At 34.3% G+C, this 19,146-nt stretch overlaps 1 protein-coding gene across 2 annotated transcripts in view; it reads right to left on the bottom strand.

Annotated features, from left to right (window-relative positions):
- Positions 1-3,114: 3,114 nt before the first annotated feature.
- Positions 3,115-19,146, bottom strand: part of TMTC3 (transmembrane O-mannosyltransferase targeting cadherins 3) — a 30,175-nt gene continuing 14,143 nt past the window's right edge. For both annotated transcript variants that reach the window (XM_054275240.1, XM_054275249.1), the window contains 10 exons: positions 18,898-19,013; positions 17,096-17,268; positions 15,993-16,245; positions 13,056-13,204; positions 11,091-11,211; positions 9,986-10,097; positions 9,187-9,290; positions 7,802-7,971; positions 6,801-7,027; positions 3,115-5,293 (listed from right to left, as the gene is read on the bottom strand). In XM_054275240.1, the coding sequence (XP_054131215.1) occupies positions 4,482-5,293; positions 6,801-7,027; positions 7,802-7,971; positions 9,187-9,290; positions 9,986-10,097; positions 11,091-11,211; positions 13,056-13,204; positions 15,993-16,245; positions 17,096-17,268; positions 18,898-19,013 (2,237 nt within the window). In that variant the 3' untranslated portion in view covers positions 3,115-4,481. The remainder of the gene's footprint in view (positions 5,294-6,800; positions 7,028-7,801; positions 7,972-9,186; positions 9,291-9,985; positions 10,098-11,090; positions 11,212-13,055; positions 13,205-15,992; positions 16,246-17,095; positions 17,269-18,897; positions 19,014-19,146) is intronic.

Here is a 19,146-nt window from a genome sequence, read left to right as displayed (position 1 = left end):
CCTTTAAGGCTTCACGTTCACCAGTTACAGAATTCACAGCCTCATATAAATCATCTAAGCTGTATCAGCCTCCAAAACTGTATCAAATACACCCAATTGCCTCCTACAGTGATCTATAAGTAACTAGAATTTCACAAAATATATATATACATTTTTCCTCAAGGCCAAGGTGTAGTTGTGCATGCAACACCCCGTCAAGCTTTTAATTTCTTTGTTTCTGTCCATAACCACAAGACTGAACTCACCCACGCAAGCAGGTAACCCCTAAATTTGCTGTAATGTTAGTGCCTCTGTATGAGTATTTAGCAAAAGACATTTAAAATTCTGTAAGCACTGGTGAAGACACAAACTGAACAAGGACTTTTTACTCCCTTTTTTTTTTTGGTAGTGTCTTTCTTATACTGGTAAAGATGTAGCAGCTAACAGTTGTTTGCATTATGCCGGAGTAATAACATGATATTAATTTTACTCTAAACAGAATTCATTAGTTGACAGTAGATGGTATCCAGAAATTCCAATTATCTTTTCAGCAATCTTTTAAATTATGACCATGCCAGAGAAGGTTAAATGTGGTGATTTCCTAGCCCAGGAAAATGATAAAGTTTATTATGTTGTTCTGAAACCAAGATAATTATGCATGAAGTCCTCTGATTTGTTTGTTTAGTTTTTTTTTTTTTTCTTTCCCTGGTTTGATTTTGCCATTATTGCTTTTTGTTAGTTGATATCTGTATGTGATTTCCTCTGGCTGTTTGCAAGGGACATATAACCCACGTGCCAAACCACTAGTTTGTACACAGGCACTAGACTGTAGAAAGCAGTTTTAAAGTTTTTCTAAGAATATCAACTGCACTACTACTCAGAACTATAAAAATGTCATATCTATCTAAGATTATTTAAAACAAAGAGTAGCATTGCATTATTTGTAACATACTAAGCTCTGTTATTTTGATTTCAAGAAGGAATTTCTTATGTTTTTCAAGCTCTGTTGGAGGTCTGGGGGACAGGTTCCTTTTGCTATAGTTGAAACACTACACAGAGTGTTGTATTTTTGTATGGGAAGGAAGTGAGGAAAAGGATGGGTGTAAGGTGTCTAACAGCCTTCCCGTTCTCAAGGTTTCTGTCTAGGCAGAGCAGGATTCCTCGGCTCAAAGTCCAAGCACAGTTTTGGTTACATAGCAGCAGGTGAAGCAGGTTCTGCTGCAATTCCAGACATTGTGCCAGGCAGAAGTGAATTATAGAACTTGCAAGGAAAAGCCTAGCCATGTACACTCACCCAAATGAGGACCTTTCTTGGAGCTTTTGTGCAATGCAAAGCTTGCAAGAGACTGGGATGGGCTGAAAACTTCCCTGAATTGTTTTCATCTTCATTGAGTCTTTCCATAAGAAACTTCAGGAAGGCACAGATACCGGCATTCTTAGCCCAAAGGTCCACACCCCTGAGAAAGGCATGTGAGCTACAAGGCTGTCATAGTTTGACATGGGAGGAATTCAGGGAAGTGAATGAATAAGTTTAACTAAAGTACTTTTTTGTTGCCCCTCTGCAAATGCACAACCTCTAGGTATCAGAGTGTCCCAATTATATGCATGCATATCCAATTAATCCATATGCTTACAAGTCTATCTATGCATATACTCACCTGCAAAAGATCCAAAAAATAATCTGACAAATGCACGCGTCTGTACTCAAGTCACATGCACAAATATGTGTAATACTTCAAATGCTTACTCTGCACCTGTATGTGTAAGTGGGAAAAATTTTGCATATGGATGCCAAGATGATATAAGACATCCATTCCATTTTTTCACCAACCTCAGTAATTGCACTGTATGAATAGAGAGCTATAAATTATTTTAGCATTCCTGTCCCACTCTTAGAAATTCCTAATTGTACATCTAGTGAAATTGGGGAATTCTGAAAAGGGATGATATTTATGGCATTTTGCACATGATGATGGTGGGAAGAGAAAAGACAGGTTGAACTAGAAGGAAGAAAAATACTGTTGATTATTCTGTTCTACCTGCAAGCAGAAAAAGCCAAAATTACTCTTCTTGATGGTTTTCCTATATGTAAATGCTATTTTGATAGTTTTTCACAAGCTATGTCACTTCAATTTAATGAACCCTTTTTTTTGTGAAAGCTTAATTTTAAAATGGCTGACCCATCCTAACAGGATAAATACAACTTGTTAGTCAAAATACTTGTTTTTACTAACATCTCTTTGAGAGAGACAAAGGGGGAATAGAACTTGAGAACAGATTTGAAAGACATCCAGCAACATTCAGTTTCCATCCATCTCATGATTTTAGTTAAAACTGACGGCACTTCTTAGCACCAATAAATCTAACAGTTCTTGGTAGTACCTAAAGAGCTACTTGGATGGTCAAGATGAGACACGACAGAGACTCAGATGCAGAGACTGAGACTGTCTTTACTCCCCTCTTCAATTTATACACCAAATAAAAATGGTGGGGAAATGGCAATAAGAGGAGCTCTTCCTATAGAAGACAGGAGAATCCTGAAATTCTCTATCAGAATACCTTTTCATACTATGTAGTTCCTGCCATTTTCACATGAAGGTTCCTTCATCTTGCCCAGAACAATGGCTAATCCTTTTCTAAAACAAAGATTTGGAGGAAGACTTAATATCAAGTTAATGTTTCTATAAAAGACAACATACTCGCTATTTTAGGCGCAAGTATCTAAGTTATTCACAGACAAGTGATTTTCAAGGTGTGGTCAACAGATTCCTGCGAGCACTTCTTTAAAAGCAGCACCTAAATATTCTTTTGTATGACGAACAGCTGCACACCATATACTTGTTCCTGTCAGCTGCTTGTAAATAACATTTTTTAAAACACATTCCTCCCTCCCACCCCCCGCAGTTATTACCATGCAAGCAATTGTTGTGCTAACATTAAGAATGATAAGCAATGAATAAAAGGTCTGTGCAAGGAAGCCCTTTACCCACTTAAGATCTCTCCCACAGAGATTATTATTACATCTTACTGCTGGATTACTGCCTGAGGCAGAAAGTTGAGCAGGTACAGAAAGGATTAAGTTTAAATGGTAGAATTGTTAAGGAATACTTCCACATCATGAAATAACACAAAACATGAAGAGTAAGAGTTAGATTTAATGATCAGTGAAAATTATGAGTGAACTCATCTCTTACACTTCTTTTCTTTCTGAGAATTAAGGAAAACATCAGGTTTAGGTAATTGGTAGCATATTTAAACAAAAATATATGCATTGCATAAGGATAAAAGCAATACTGAAATTTGAAAGATTTTCCTTTCATGTAAGAAATGAAAATGATGCACTAGTGAAAAAGTGTAAATGGGAATATTTTAGTAGTCAAAATAAATATTTAATAAAAACCACACACCCAAGACAAAGTATCAAAACAACAGAACTTAGTATTTGAAAGGACACTACCTACATTGCCTTGTGTTAAACATGACTAAATTCAGTGGTTTAATTATTATCACACTGCATTGAGCAAACATTGCTTATATTAGTGTTGTAAAAAGTCATGAGAATAGAAATACTGTTGCAATGACAGAAATAGTAAAACCAGATTACCATACAAGGAAGAATTTACTACACCAAGGTGTCAATCCACAGCCATTGATACAAAGTCACCAAAATGGACTACTGCATAGCATACTGGTTACTGTACCAAAGTGCATTTATCAGCATTCAATGAACTGGGGAAGAAACCACCCTTTATAATATAGTTTTTAAAAACAATCAGATGATTGACAATTGAAGAAACCCCACACATTTCCTTTAAAATAAAAAAGCAGAGTCTAAAGATCTTAAGAGCACCGTAAGACTTCTTACCAGGTAAAAGAGTACAAACCATTAGCATTGTAAATAAAGACCATCTAAAAGTTAACGTATCATTCCATATTTAGAATGCAACTGAAAATTTTAGTGTGTTGTTGCATCCTCCTATACTACATCCAGTGGCTTTTTGATGAATTTGTTAAGTTCTGGAAACAAATAATGCAAAGAAAAGCTGTTTTTCTTGTACAACACAGGTCTAGAAAAATATCAGCTGATGTTTAAACTGAAATGTGGATAATGAGAATACAAACAGATTTGTTGAGGAAAAGGAGGAGTGTCTGGCTTATCCCACTAATTCACCATTCAATTCTTCCACTGAATCTTTGAAAGTAGCATTACTTAATATCCCTGACTACCAATAACTTTTATGAGTGCTATTTTCTCATTATTAAGGATTCTGCATGAAGATTTTTCTCAACCCTTTATCCTTTAATTCCCACCCATCCCTCCATCATATTTAAAAGTTGTGGTTTTCTCACATAGAGCATTGTAATGCCTTTTGCTGCTTGATAAGTGATATACAGTCAACATTATTTCTATTTTCAAAGCACTGAGAACACTTTCCAATTGGCTCACAAATTAAACAATAATTAAAAATAGCTCCCCTTATTCTTTTGTGACATGGTAAAGACTATTCACCATTTAATATACGCTCAATTTCTTCTAGTCTTTTCAATGCAGCAACTCTCTTTTTCTCAATGTCTTTGATTTCTTTTGTAGATTTTTTGGGAGTCTCTTTGTCCACACTGCTTTTCTCTGTTGGTTTCTTGTTTTTTGAGTGCTCTTTATTATCAACTGTTGATTGGGTGGTTGTCTTCTCACTTTTTGCTTCTTTCAAATTCTGAAATGAGTTTTTTTTTGCTTCTGTAGCTGCAGTCCCATCTGATGGAAGTGATGACTGTTCCATAGCACCAAGTGATGCAATTTTACTTCTAACTATGTTTAGATGACGCTGAATATACTCTTCATGAGGTGCCAGTGCTAGTGTTTCAACCAGACATTTTTCTGCCTTTATTAAATCCTTTTCCTCAAAATAAACCACACAAAGATTATGTTTTCCTTGTACATTTTTGGGATCCAGTTCCAAAATTTTTTCAAAACACTTTTTTGCTCCAACAATATCCTTCTTTTGGTTCATAAGGATATCACCTTTCAAAATCAGACCTTTGGTATGATCAGGGTAGTATCTCAGTAGGTCTTCCAAGACAGGCAAAGCCATCAACTCTTTTCCTGTCTGAGAATAAAGCAGGGCCAAATTGAACAAAGCACTTCGGAAGTTGGGTTGTAACCTTATAGCTTTCTTCATCCACGCCTCTGCTTCCATGTCCTTTTTGTCATCCATTGCCAGCATACCCAAATTGAAGTATCCATTTGAATCCTGTGGTTCTTCTTTCACATAATGCAGCAGTCTTTGCTTAGCTTCAGGTCTAAGTCGAGCATCACCTAAGTGACAGAAAATGCATTTCATTCTCAAGATATTTCCCGAAACATTTATTCTGAAGGATTTTTAGACTGTAAAATGCAGTCTTTATACAAATTAAAATGCAACTGCAAAAGTGAAAGGGTTTAAATGCTATTTTTCATTATAGGTGTGTATCAGCAAAAACAAATGTTATCTACCTTCTTTATGGAATGAAACTATATACAGTTGACTTCTAGCCAAAGTCAGCATCATTACTCTATTAGCTGTTGAATGATATTTAGGTTTGGTATAGCAGATACAAAAGGCGTCTCTACAAGCTTAAGAGAAATTATTTTCATGCACAGTTGAGCAAATGGAATGCAGAACAGACATCAGTTCTGACAAATCAGTTCTTACAGAGGCAAACTTTGAGTGGAAGATCTCATTTTATTAAAGATAGATTGAAAGAGTTTAGACAGAGAACACACAGGGTGACTTCTAATGTAGCCAGGCTAAGATATCTTCTAACACCAAAACAATAAAATCTGTAACCCCTATATTTTAATTTGCATCAAAGTTTAAAAAGGATTTAGTAAAACAATTTTATCTGACAGTACCAGGATTGTCAAGCTAGACATGCTTGTGGTCTGTGCTATTTTACTGAATAGTACAGTGAATGTATTTTAGCAACAAATTCCAGACACAGACTTACTGAAGGACAGGGGAGCTGCTTTAATCTGCCCTCTTTCACCTCCTGAAACAATATTGCACCTTCTTGTATGAAAAAGTGAATGCTAAATAGTTAATACTTCTGCTTGTTTGAAGCTGCTTGTACTTCTACAGAAAAGGAACAAGGCATGTCTTGAACTACCTAATTTACAATGTGATAAGGGATGGAAAATTATTAAGTGTCTTCAGCTTCAATCAACTGTTTTATCTTTCTTAGGGGCAAGTTTAGCATCTTAACAAAAGGGAAACAAATCTTAGCAGCTCACCGGCCAAATACTCTCTGCAACAGCCTTAATTCACTAAGGACTCACCCTTATCCACAGAGCTATACATGTGAAAAAACAAACTCATGAAAATCCAACTGAATTCATCCTAATTAGCAGTATTACAGAAAAACCTATGAAAACATTCCTATTTGTAGAGCAGGATTTAAGCCCAGAGACATAAGCTAGATTTTTGAGTCAATAATTAAATCAATCACTATAAATGCAAACCAGGTATTAAATGTATTTTACTAACTACTATCTTTAAAGTTTATACAGGTATTATTTTGAAGATGTTTCAGTAACACTATTTTTTATATGTGTAAGATATATCGTAAAACAGTGCTTGGATTAAAGATGCTGATCAGCTAAGGTGTATGTACACTCTGCACAAATTCCATACACTAAAAAATAACAAAGCTATAATAAATAGCTTCTTTTTTAAGGATGCTATGTACTTCTCCTTTCCAAAAACAAAAGAGTTAATAAAAAGTTAAACAGTGTGGATGCTATAAATGCAAACATGCAATAGGCACAGAGAGGACAATTAACATACCAGATTCCTGCATTAGCAGCGCTGAGTTGAATAACGCCAGTTTATGCGTTGGGTTGAGTTCTAGAGCTCGGTTGAAATTCTTCAGGGCTTCTGTTGGATCTTTCAGTTCAATGTAAACAATTGCCAAGTTGTACCACAGGTCTGCATTGGTTCTGTCTAGCTCTAGAGCTCTAAGGTAAGCCTCCTTGGCTTTCAGAGGTTTGTTCATTTTTAAAAGTAATTCTCCCCTGTTGAAGAACCATACTTTTCTTGTTACCCATATAAGAATTGACAGGTTTTTTTTAAAGTTTGTCTTCCTACAGACAGTAGAGGTCAGATAACAGTGGTTTTTTATTTAGTTTTAAGCACAAAACAATACAAGACCCTATTTTACATTCTATTCCTAAAGCTTTCAGATCTCAAAAACCTGTATAAAACAATTGCATAAGCAGGACGAGAACAAAAAAGGAACTGATCAAGGGTGCCTGATTTGGCTCTGTAATTACACTGCAAAGCTATAGTTCAGGCACCCTTGAACATCCCAGTGGGAATCACAACAAACAAAACAGTGGACAGAAGCCTCAATACCCACATCCACATTACTCTTAACTAAAATGAAATAATATCAACTAAATAGTTACAACTTGGGTTTTCTGGACCATCTTTAACAAGAAAGTATAAAGAAAGGTCCATGATTCACACTAACCAAAAGCTTTTTAGTTCAAACTAAACTATGAGGTTAGAAACTAGAGTTAGAGATTCATAAAGAAATCTAATGGAAGTGTCTTTCTACACAATGTTTGAATACAGAATCTACATGGAAATATGCCATTTGAAGGAGGAATTTAAAAGAACAGGCTTTTAATGAATAATTGATTATTGTCCCAAATCTTCATCTTCTCACTTGGAAATGAAACAATTTCAGAAGATAATTGAACTGTACAAACTAAATAGCATTCATAGTACTACAAATACAAACAAGTTTACTCAAGAATATGTATCTCTAAAATTAGAAAATATACCTGCTGATGTAAGCCTGCTTGAAATCCGGCCTCATACTAATTGCTTGTCGATACAACTGATCCGCTTCTTCGAGGCGAGATTCGTTTGCTCGAATTAAGTTTGCAAGATTGATATAAACATTTAAATGGTTAGGAGCAACTCTTGCTGCATACTTTTTCCCTGGAATAATCTGTCAAAGACAACATTTAACCAAACACAGATGAGGAGAAATATGAAAGATGATCAGTACAGAACTCCTTTTCACTCTGCTACATTTATTTTAGGACACTACTGGACAGTATTGTGTAGGCTTTTGATAATGACAAAGAACCGTAATTTTTTCCCAGAAAAATCATATCAAAAATAAACAGAATATTATTTATGTTTTCATAGAAATAAAGAATAAAAAACTTGTACAACATTTAAGCTCTGCTGCTACTTAATTTGGTTCATGCAGATAGCCATTTGAAACCAAACAGACCTTGCAAAACTTTCCCCAGTCAGATGAAAATATTTCCTAAAGCATAAACTGACATTGTCAGACATTTTAATTCCTTTTTATGACGCTTCAGCCTAAGAAAAGTGTAAGTAAGATTTTACAGCCAATGATTTGCCAACTGATAGAGAAAATGAAAAGTAGTGAGGAGAGATGAAAATGCTATGACATTGCAACTGCTGTACTGTTTATACTTTATCCATTTAGAATCTTTCCACTGTTTCACAGAAACAGTGTTTCACAAACTACTAAATGCCATGCTTCTACTCAATGGGCTGCTCATTTTTGTTGCCAGTTTCATTTTCACCACAGCTTTTATTACCTTCACACATTCTTCAAAATACTATTATCTTTTACTCTAATCAGCTTGAACAAGTAAACTTTCCTAGGTATAAATATAATTTAACAAATAGAAAAGGTAACAAAACACATGCTTATAAAAGCATATTCAGGCCAATTTTTTTTTTGTTGCTGCTGTGGCTACCTTCTCCAACCTTCAATGCTGTATTTAAGCCTTCTCTGAAGGGCTCAAAAACTCAGTCATCATCAATGTATTAGCGGTGAGTGAAAATAAACCAATTGTTACTAGAAACTGTAGGTTTTGGCTGCTGCTTTCTTTTACAACCACAATTTCAGAAAAAAAAACCCCAAACCCCAAAACACAACACAGTATTATAAAATGTAAATTAAAACATTTATAGCAGAGTTCCAAGTTAGCATTTTCTAACAGCCAAGAGTATACAGCCTATTTTATAGTTTTACAGCCTATAGATAGTTTTTAAAAGAACACTGATAAACTTTAAAGTAGACAGCCACACAAAGCAACAGGAAAAAAACCTGTATTTGTAAAAAAAATTGTATCAGAAATAGAGGTTTTGTGCTGCAGTGGTAGATGAAGTACCTAATTACCTGTGGCATCAATGATTTAGCAATCATATATGATTCTTCAGCTTCTTTTGTTTTGTTTAGGTTCTTGTAAGTTCTTCCTACATTCATGTGGGCACCAATATCATCTTAATAAAGGAAAGAATGAAATTTAAAATATTTCCATGCACTTAGTATCATGAAATTAAACACAGATGTTTCTGATGAAACATCTCCATCACTAAAAGAAGAAAACAACTCTATCAGTTTTCATCTTAATTATGAAGCTACTAATTTAACCAGGAACTGGTTAATGAAGGATTGTAAAATTAAAACTGTAAGAAGTTTAAGGTCGTATCATACTTCCCTGTATCTAATTTCTTGCTCTAATAGAGGCATATAAATTGAAGGTCATTTATTAATCTTCTAAAAGGAAAGATTGTTCAGTAATACCTAGAACTTCTTTTGTAACAATATATAAAATGGATTAAATGTGCATTTTAATATTATCAAGATTTTTAAATTTTCTTACACACTTCCTGAGTTTTGAATAAAAAAATAAAGCCATATTTATACTCCATTAGAAATCACAGTTCAAGTTAATTCATAAAGAATGTCATACAAGAAATAGTTTTCAAAGTATTTGCAGCTTTTTACAGACAGAAATCACTTCTGGAAGACTTTTTTAGTTTATTTTCAAAAACTCTGGATCAATTAACTTATTATATGACTTTGTTTGTTGAAACACAGTTGAAGCATGACAGAGCATTGAGAAGCTGTTAGTGTAAGCTAAAGTATACTGAAATACCAGGAGTGAAGAGATGGCAATTAGTTAAAGCTTTACCTGGTTGCACTTGTGTCGCCTGTATGAAAAACTGCAGAGCTCTTTCAAAATTTTTTTCATTTTCTAATGCATGCCCCACATTGTTCCATAGTTTTGCATTGTTCTTATTCACCTAAACCCAGAAAAAGATACCAAAGCATAAGGTATTAAGTTGAAATTACTTAACAATTGAGTTTCTCTTAACAATATCTTAAGACATAAAAATGTATTGCAAATGACAGATTTCATCAAGCTTCTACATGCAAAGAAAAACAGAACACTACATACAGAATGATTACATTGATCTTGTTGTGCAACATCAATTTGTTTTAGTTATTTGCTCTTAGAAATACCAATCATCTTAAAATTAATTTTAACTGCTATGGGGTATTTTGTAAATTGCCTCATCATGCCATATGAACTTAGAAGAAATAATTCTATGCCTCAAACTTTTTGTAGATTTGTGTACTGAAACATATCTGGCTTTCATGCAGACAAGAGAATTAATTCAACTGCTTTGACACAAGAAAAATTATCATCTGTTGTCGCAAACATCTTTTTGTGAAAATCTTATCTTGGGATTTTTCCCTTCTGAGAAGCTGGGGCCACAGAAACAAAATGTAAACAATGGTTATCTGCTGCTGTGGAATGCATCAGGTGGATCTGTGATTGGGCCATCTTGAATGTTTACAATTAATGGCCAACCACAGACCAGATAGCTTGGGCTCTCTGTCCAAGCCACAGATCTTTCTATTAATTCTTTTCTATTCTTAGCTAGTCTTCTGAGGAAACCTTTCCTTCTATTCTTTTTAGTATAATGTAATATATACATATCATAAAATAATAAATCAAGCCTTCTGAACATGAAGTCAATATTCTCATCTCTCCCCTCATAACCCCTGTGAACACTGTCCCAATCTATTTTCTGCATATGAATTTCTATGTGTGCATCACACTTCCTTTAAAGCATTCCCAAAAGCAACTAATTAGATGTCAATATTCTCAATATAGAAATTAATGTGCTGAAACAGGCATAGTTTTTGTCAATTTTTATCATGTTCCACTGCAGTTTCTTAAGAACAGCAACAAGAACTTCCCATTATCCTTTCCAAACAGAATACGGTACCTTTAAAGCAGACATAAACAAAGTGTACTCCGACTCCCAATCCCAGTTTCTGTGCAGTGTTTTTAAGGCATGAGTGAACAGCACCGCAGCCAAACAAACCCAAGAAATTTTTCTTAGTACACTATTAAATAAAACAAACAAAGACTTGTTGTAAGCACATCAGCAATTCTAATTTTTATTAGAATAAGTATATCATATGGTAAAAGGCAAACCAAGGACCACATTTGTGATTAGCACAGTCCAGTTTGAAAGGAAATATGTTCAATCTAAAATTAATTTTGTTTATCTGCTTTTGTTGCTATGCTCGTGCAAGTCCCTTAATAAGAACAAGTCCAATTCACACAACATAATAGAATTTTTATAGAATGTTCACAGAAATTTTACTTCTCTTAAAACTTATCTGTAATTTAGGACAATACATATGATGCCAAAAAGTGAGGTTTTCCAAAACACTATTTTTAACAAAATGTTAAAAAATGAAAAATGCAACTAAAAAATCCTCTCATACTTTTGTTTCACATCAGACAATTCCACAGATTTTCTTTACTGCACACATTGCAAATCTTTCCCACACTGCAGAACACACCTTAATGGAGAGGTCTGTGGAGACTACCCAATCTTCCATAAGCAAATATAATCCTAGTGCTACTGGAATATCTAAGTAGGAGAAAGTTTTAGTGTTTTTCTAGCAATTTTATTTATAAAGCTGCAAACTGGGGCAGAGGTCACTCTCTGTGACAAGCTTGTCAGGAATAACCTTCCTTTTGTGCAGTTTATTTTTCTGGAGTTTAAATGTAACAGATCTAAAACATGCACATTAACATGCTGATCATTTGGTTTCTGGATTCTAATTTAATTATAAAAAAGATGACAAACATTGAATAGCATTCCCACAATTATGAATACTATTTGTTTTAAAAAAAATCTCATTCTGGAGTGGACATACAGGTGTTCACCCTTAACCACTATTTCTCACATTTGACTTACAGAACAGTTGTTCACTCTACCACCTATTTCACAAGAGTTTACTAAAAACTGCAAGGGTTTTTCCCCATCCACTTCTAAGATAAACAAAATGCATGTTTTGTCTACCACGTTTGGTTTTAAAAATATTAAAAAAGGGAAACTATTAAATTAAGAGAGTAATTCTAAAATGCTACCAATGTGATTAATAAGAACTGTCATATACAGTAATCTGTAAACCCATCAGGCTTATAAGAATTCTTCTTTCAATATATTTCTAAAGCAAGGAACCTTTTCTTTCTCATTTTAGAGAACTGATTTCCAATATTTTTGTAGTAAATGACACTAGCTGCCTAATTTTTCTCCCCAGCCATCCTCTCCTGGTTCCTTTCTTTCTTTCACATCACTTCTATTTTTACTGCCTTGTAGTGGGATTTGTGAGAAATCCACACTCCCACAATATATCACTAATTTCTCATTATCCAGTGCTGTCAGCTTCAGCAGCACCAGTTAGTGTAAATTTTACTGCAAGGCCTCATCTCTAACAATAGCAGACAACACAGACTGCAAATTTCTGCCTTTCCATTTGTCTGAACTGGAATTAGGACACCACTGGGCTAAGGGAAAGCATCAGTGGGAGGTATGTCCAAGTCAATGCAAAAGATATCAGAAAACAAAAAAGTGTGTACAAAATATGCTTTTAAAGCACCATTTTTAAGGAGAAATTGTTAACCAAAGAACTGTTTTGTTTAAAAAATACTGAATGGCTGATATCTATTCCTAGCATGACATTTCTGAAAATTTAATTTTTTGCTGATTAAATTTTCAGCAACTTTAACTGGCTGACTCACATGCACTGTATAAACTTCAGTCAGTAATCAACTTTGAATAAAGTTAAACCAGTTTTGATTTACACTCATCAATTATTTTCACAGAGGATAACCATATTTATGGCTATGCAAGCTTTCCCATTAGAGCTTTTATCAGTATGAATTTATTTACCTTTTATTTGATAATTTCTTCCATCCATGTGCTACTAAAATGCAGAATCCCATGCTAGGAACATATAACACTCGCTCTGCTACTACAAATCCAACAGGAAAAAACAGGTTTGATGCAGGAATGAATGGTAGCACTATTAAGCAGAGAGCCTAGAAAGGAAATGCAAACAACATTAGTAATCAAGATATTGGCAGTGACAAGCTGTACCCAAGAAACAAGTTAAAAATTACAAAAATATTCCCATAAAACCAGACATAAATAGTAGATATTCGGTCTTTTCTTTTTTTAATATTCAGATCTGTTTCACATTGAATATAGCAAATAGTAACCTGCAATTTATTCTATTCCTTACTTAAGGGCTTGGAAGTATATTTGCTTTACTATACTACAAAAAGAGCACAAATAAACACATTAATTAAATTCAAAACAATTTTAGTAAGAGTTCCAGATACAGAAACAAGACAGTGTAAAACCTTGGACATTATCTGACAATTAAAAATTTGTATCAGCTTATTTGAGGCATAAAGCAGCAATTTTTACAATACAATAGAGTCTGTTGTGCGTTTCTGTAAGAAATGTGAATAACAAAATCAGAGTCAGTCACTGAATAAACAGCAGTTTTTGGACAGAGTGCTAAGAGTACCCCAAAATATCTGAAATTACGATGAACTTAAGAACTGCACAATTGTAGTTCTTAGGTTGCGGACTCACTTCTTATCAAAAATGGTGTTTATTAAGAGACAAAGAAATCCATCTGTTGCAAAGAAAGTGGACATGACCAGTTGCTTTAAGTCCTGAATGACTGTTAAGTAGCAGATTTCCAAACTCTGGTTCCAGAAAGGACATGAATAATTATTTCAAAATATCTGGCCTTCAAGTTACAAAAAACCCCATAAAAACAAATCTACAGAAATGGATTTTTTCTTTGAAGAAAGAGGAATTTCCTAGAAACTTTAAATACAACTGGCTGTTAAAGTTAAGCATGACATTAACTGCCTCTTCTATGCAAAAACAGTTAAATAATCCATTTTGAAAATCAACCCAGGATTACATATATAAAAATGCAACACTGATTTATAAGTAAGATTTTGTGTCGTATTTCAAGGATATTTCAAGAATATGCACATGGATCATTAACACAGCCCAGCTGCTGATCCACAGCATTTCATTAAGCTCCATGAAAACAAAACCACAACAGAGCCTTGCAACATACAGAATACATTGATTACTCGGGGGATATCAATGGCTTTGGCCTATCGTATAGCTTCATTTTGTAGCACATAACAATTAATATTTAATATAAAATACTGCATTCCCATTTCATATGAAATCGGCTTCCAGGCACTTCAATGCTGAAGAAAATCAGCATAATATTGAAAGTTATATACACAGCACAGGTATAGATTAAAGGAAAACAACTTGCATTAAACCAGGACTATACTGTGTCAGGTGACATTGAGGCTTGCACGCCCGAGTGAATGACCTCAGAAAATCCTTCCTATAAAACCCACTTGAAATAACAAAAACACATATAAAAATACCACCCTCAAACAAAACCTAATTGACTTACACCAACGTATGCTAAAAAATCCATTAACCCTTTCCTCTTGTGAACTTCACCAGGTAGGGAATAAACAGAAATGCAGGGAAATAAACAGCCTTAATATTCAGGAGCTGTCCTATAAAAAAAGTGAACCACACCCAACACACATTTTTCGTGCTAACAGTGAAGTAGAGAAAAACTTATGCCTCAGCTTATATAAGGAGGAAAATGCAACTACTCTGCATACTTGAAGTGCCGGGCACTTATTTTCCAAGCATGTCACCTTGCACATTTACTATATAAATAATTTCTTCTCTTCATACACAGTTTCCAAATTCAAGACAAGAAATTTCATCAGCAATACTAGATATCATTTTCACTGGTCTAGATATCATTTCACTGATATCATTTCACTGGTCTTCTAGGGAAATATATTGCCTTGCTCCAGTGACAAGACAAGAAGAAAACATATGAGTCAGACCTATAATGCTAGGTCTTTTAGAAGTGCATCAAAATTTGTCAGCTGCTTAGCAAAGAACTACTTAAATCTTAGGTTATGCATAAATATTACCACTCATCTGAAACTTCTGTTTGCTGATTAACATACTAAAAAATGCATTATTTCTGAAGCAGACTAAGATAAATGCATGCAGTTTTTTTGTACGCATAACTTCATCGCTGAACTAATAAAAAAGTATGGTATCAGGTTATCATTCACCTTGCAAAAATTTGCAATGGAATCAATAATTGATGACTGTTTTTTTCAAAAATACCAGCTCCTTTGATCCTTCCCATTTCTTCCAAAATATTCTTTTCTATTAATCCATCTCAGTTTTAAGATCATATACAATACTGAACAGACACAGGAACTGATCTTACAGCTTGACAAAATTAGTTTTTCATAATATGAAAACAACTTGAGAAGAAAAACAACAATAACAAAAGTGGAAACTTATTCCTAAATGCAAAAATATGTCCTTTCTTTTACACCTATGAGAAAGAAAATCAAATCTTTTGCTAAATACACATCATGACTACTGGCATTTAAACAAAGTAGACAGCTTGCAGGATGAAAATGCATTCTGGTCCTTGAAAAATTTAAATTCTATTGAAAGCCACCATGTGCCAGTTGAGCTCTGAATATCTGAGAAAGGCTGCAATACAGTTTACAAATACCTAACAAGGGGCATATTTATTCTCATCTCTAACAGAATCACATACTTAATTGCAATTTAGCAGTTTTGTCAGCAGACAATTTTCCTCTTATGTGTTCACTCTAGCCTAAAAGGCTAGATACACATAGTATCTCTGGCTCACAGCAGATTACACATCTGACCATACAACCTGAGCCACATGCTCTTAACAAAAGGACAAAACCAGGGCATCATTCATACCATCAATACTGTCTTGGAGGAATCTCCGGGGTATCGGAGACTGAAGACCATCAAAGATCCCAGAAAGCAAAAGAAGGTAAGGGTGGCAATATTTCTAACATCTAACAAAGACTCCACAAGAGGAATAGTTCCCATTGTCCAGTCGCAGCATAATTCTGAGGGATTGAGAAGAAGCCAAGCATTTACAGGGAGGAGGTAGTTGAAAGTCAGCTGTCTCGCTGGGGATGGACTAACAGCGGCTGGGTTATCAAACCTAAAGCAAAAGAAAGGAGAAAAAGGAGCTTTTAATGAAGAAAGATATGATGTTGATTCACTTTGTTGCAAACTTTAGAGTGATAGCTAGAACTACTAATTACAGACATAAAATATCCTACTCTTCCTGCATTTGTCAGGTGTGAAACCATGCACAGTGATTCACTGAAGAGAGGGACAGAGCCTCCTCCATGTTTATGAAACTGTTTTGGGATATAATCAACATAAGTTTGAAGAAACAGAATGATTTACATCTCAAGTTGAGTTCAGTGGTCCTTGTTCATGTTTTTAATAGTTCGTCTCAACTTTCCAGGGACAGTTCTAGATTCTTGTGTTTCTACATTGCTCAAGCTCAAGATAAATTAGTCTTTCAGTTCTAACATCCTTCATATATATCTTCAAGCAGTCTATCTGAAGACAACAATGGTTTCTGCATAGTACATACATAAAATGTAAAATATATTCTGTATGTAGAAGAGGAAAAATTTAAGAGGTTTGGATAAAGGTAAGATAAGGTTCAAATCAGATAAGGTTCAAATAAAGAGACAATAAAAATATTTAAGCAATAAGACATTTAATTTCTGAATTATTAAGAGAAACGATCAACTGTAAACTTTTTTAAATGGCTGCCTGCCAAGACAGCTCAGTATTTTGAACATTTTATTCAACAGTTGCTGAAATATATAATTTAGCAACTTCACAAAAAATGCAATATTGTACAGACACTGAATACTAATATTGAAGCAGGTGAATAACACTTAAGTTCATATATTTTTGGCTATTTCATTCCGACTTCATTAAGTCACATCTTATTTATAAACAACTGTAAATAAGAAACACTTTACTATTACCTTGTAAACACTGGAAGCTGAGACTGGATAACCTGGACTCTGACAACTACAAGCAGGAGTGTACTGAACATTAGGACTATGAGCTTCAACAGTGTTTGGAGCATAGAGAAAGGAATACTGCCCTTTCCTCGAAGAATCTGTACAGCTGTGTCCAATAATGCTGGCAAGGTGTACTGCAAATTAAAAAATGGTTTATAATCACAGAGAATACTCATTAGTTCCTCAGATAAATATGAGCTACCTAATACTTTTTTCCTCAGTTTTTTCTGTAAACATCTACTCCCAACAGTTAATTAATTCAGCTTAGTACCTTCATGATAAGTTCCCAAAATCAGGTCTACATTCTAATAAACTAGTCAAGTATTCTTGCTAACACTATCACAGCTGAACCTGTACACCCATAGCTATTTTGTGCTGACAGATCAAAAAATTGTACCATGTTCAGAGGCTTGAACAAATGAATCAAAACCATGAAAGGAACTCTCAAGAAGAAAAATCACTATTTGCAGAATTATCAGCCCCTCTGAAAACTTGCCCTATAAACAAAATTCCTTATGAATGACAGAAATACAATTTGCTTCCTGATTAGCCCTGGCTTTCTATGTTATGCCACTACTGCAGTAAGTCATCCCTCCTTGCCTCATGAACATCATAACCTTGCACAGTTTCCTGTTACATAAGCTAATTTCTTCTCAGTGTACCTTTTTCCCTTTGTCTTCATGACTTCTGCTGGTGATGATTTATTGATTCACATATACCGGCTGGCTAAACTAGAGAAACTGAAAAGTTTTTGAGGATGGGTAAAAATCTAAGTTCATATGACACCTGTGCTTTCAAAAGTCTCAGTTTGCATTTTATCTTTCCTACTCAAATGACTTACACAATCTTGTTAAACTTCAGTGAAACTGAAGATCAGATCAAAAGTTACTAGAAGAAAGGAAGAGTGGGCTGAAAACCAGTCACGTACTGGTGATTTCCTTAAAAATCCAGCTAGAAAATTGTATTTTAATTCACTAGACCTGCAAAGGCAATAGTTACTAAGACATCTATGTGATTCTGCTATTTCGGCCTTGATTATGTGTCCCCAGGATCGACAATCTTTTGGCTTTTATTGGCGCATTTTTGGCAAAATTTTCTGCAAGCAATTAAGAAATAACGGTAAAATCTTCTTAAAATATGGAATGCTAAATTTTAATTTTGAATTTATTTTGGTTATTGAAAAGTCTAGAATTATTGAATTGCAGGAGAATCTTGTTTCTTTAAGGAAAAGTCACTATTAATTTAAAGGCTTATCAATGCTTAAAATGAAATATATCAGATAACAGTATTCTTAGAACAACAAATTCCTTAAGAATATTAGTTATTCAAATAGGACTACTCTAAAGTATTTGATTACTCAATAGAAAATGATGAAATGAATTTGTATATAATATGTTCTCTATTTTTACTACCGGGATTAAAACCAAATAATCCTCCATCTTCATGCACCTCAAACTTTAATCAAGACTGTTACAAGTTAGGATTTGCAAATCTCAGTCAGCTAAAACCAAAGGCTTCCATTAAGACCTGTCAAGTCTTACTGAGTATATTTGCTAACATCTCTGCATGGCACATAAAGGACAACCTGGAAATTATTTGATTCCCTCACTGTTAACTGCCAAAAACTAATTGACTCAAAAAATCTGAAAAATGTACCAGAACTATTGAGTTAACCTTAACTGAGAAAGATCAGTGCCAAATATGATGCTTCAAAGTACTTAATGTCTCATAACAGAAATCCACTTTATTTTTCAACAGCTTACCCCTTGAGCAATAAAGACTTCATACACACAGCATATCCCCACCACTGTTATTCCTTGTTCTTTACACAGTGTTGCAACAGCTACTAGAAATACAGTCACTGCAATTGGTGTCCACACTGCAAATAAAGAAGATATTATTGAAAATGTTCCATCTTACAAAAACCACATTTAATAAAGTAAATTACTTCAAAAAGTGAAGCCTTTGACTCCTCACATCTGAATATGCTATGTTCTGTAAATATTTTGAGT

The sequence above is a fragment of the Melozone crissalis genome, unplaced genomic scaffold, assembly GCF_028551555.1.
Source record: "Melozone crissalis strain CALT ecotype California unplaced genomic scaffold, PUWL_Pcris_2 ptg000004l_1, whole genome shotgun sequence".
Classification (NCBI taxonomy): Eukaryota; Metazoa; Chordata; class Aves; order Passeriformes; family Passerellidae; genus Melozone; species Melozone crissalis.
The sequence above is the reverse complement of the archived record's forward strand: the minus strand, read 5'-3'. Positions and strand labels throughout refer to the sequence as shown.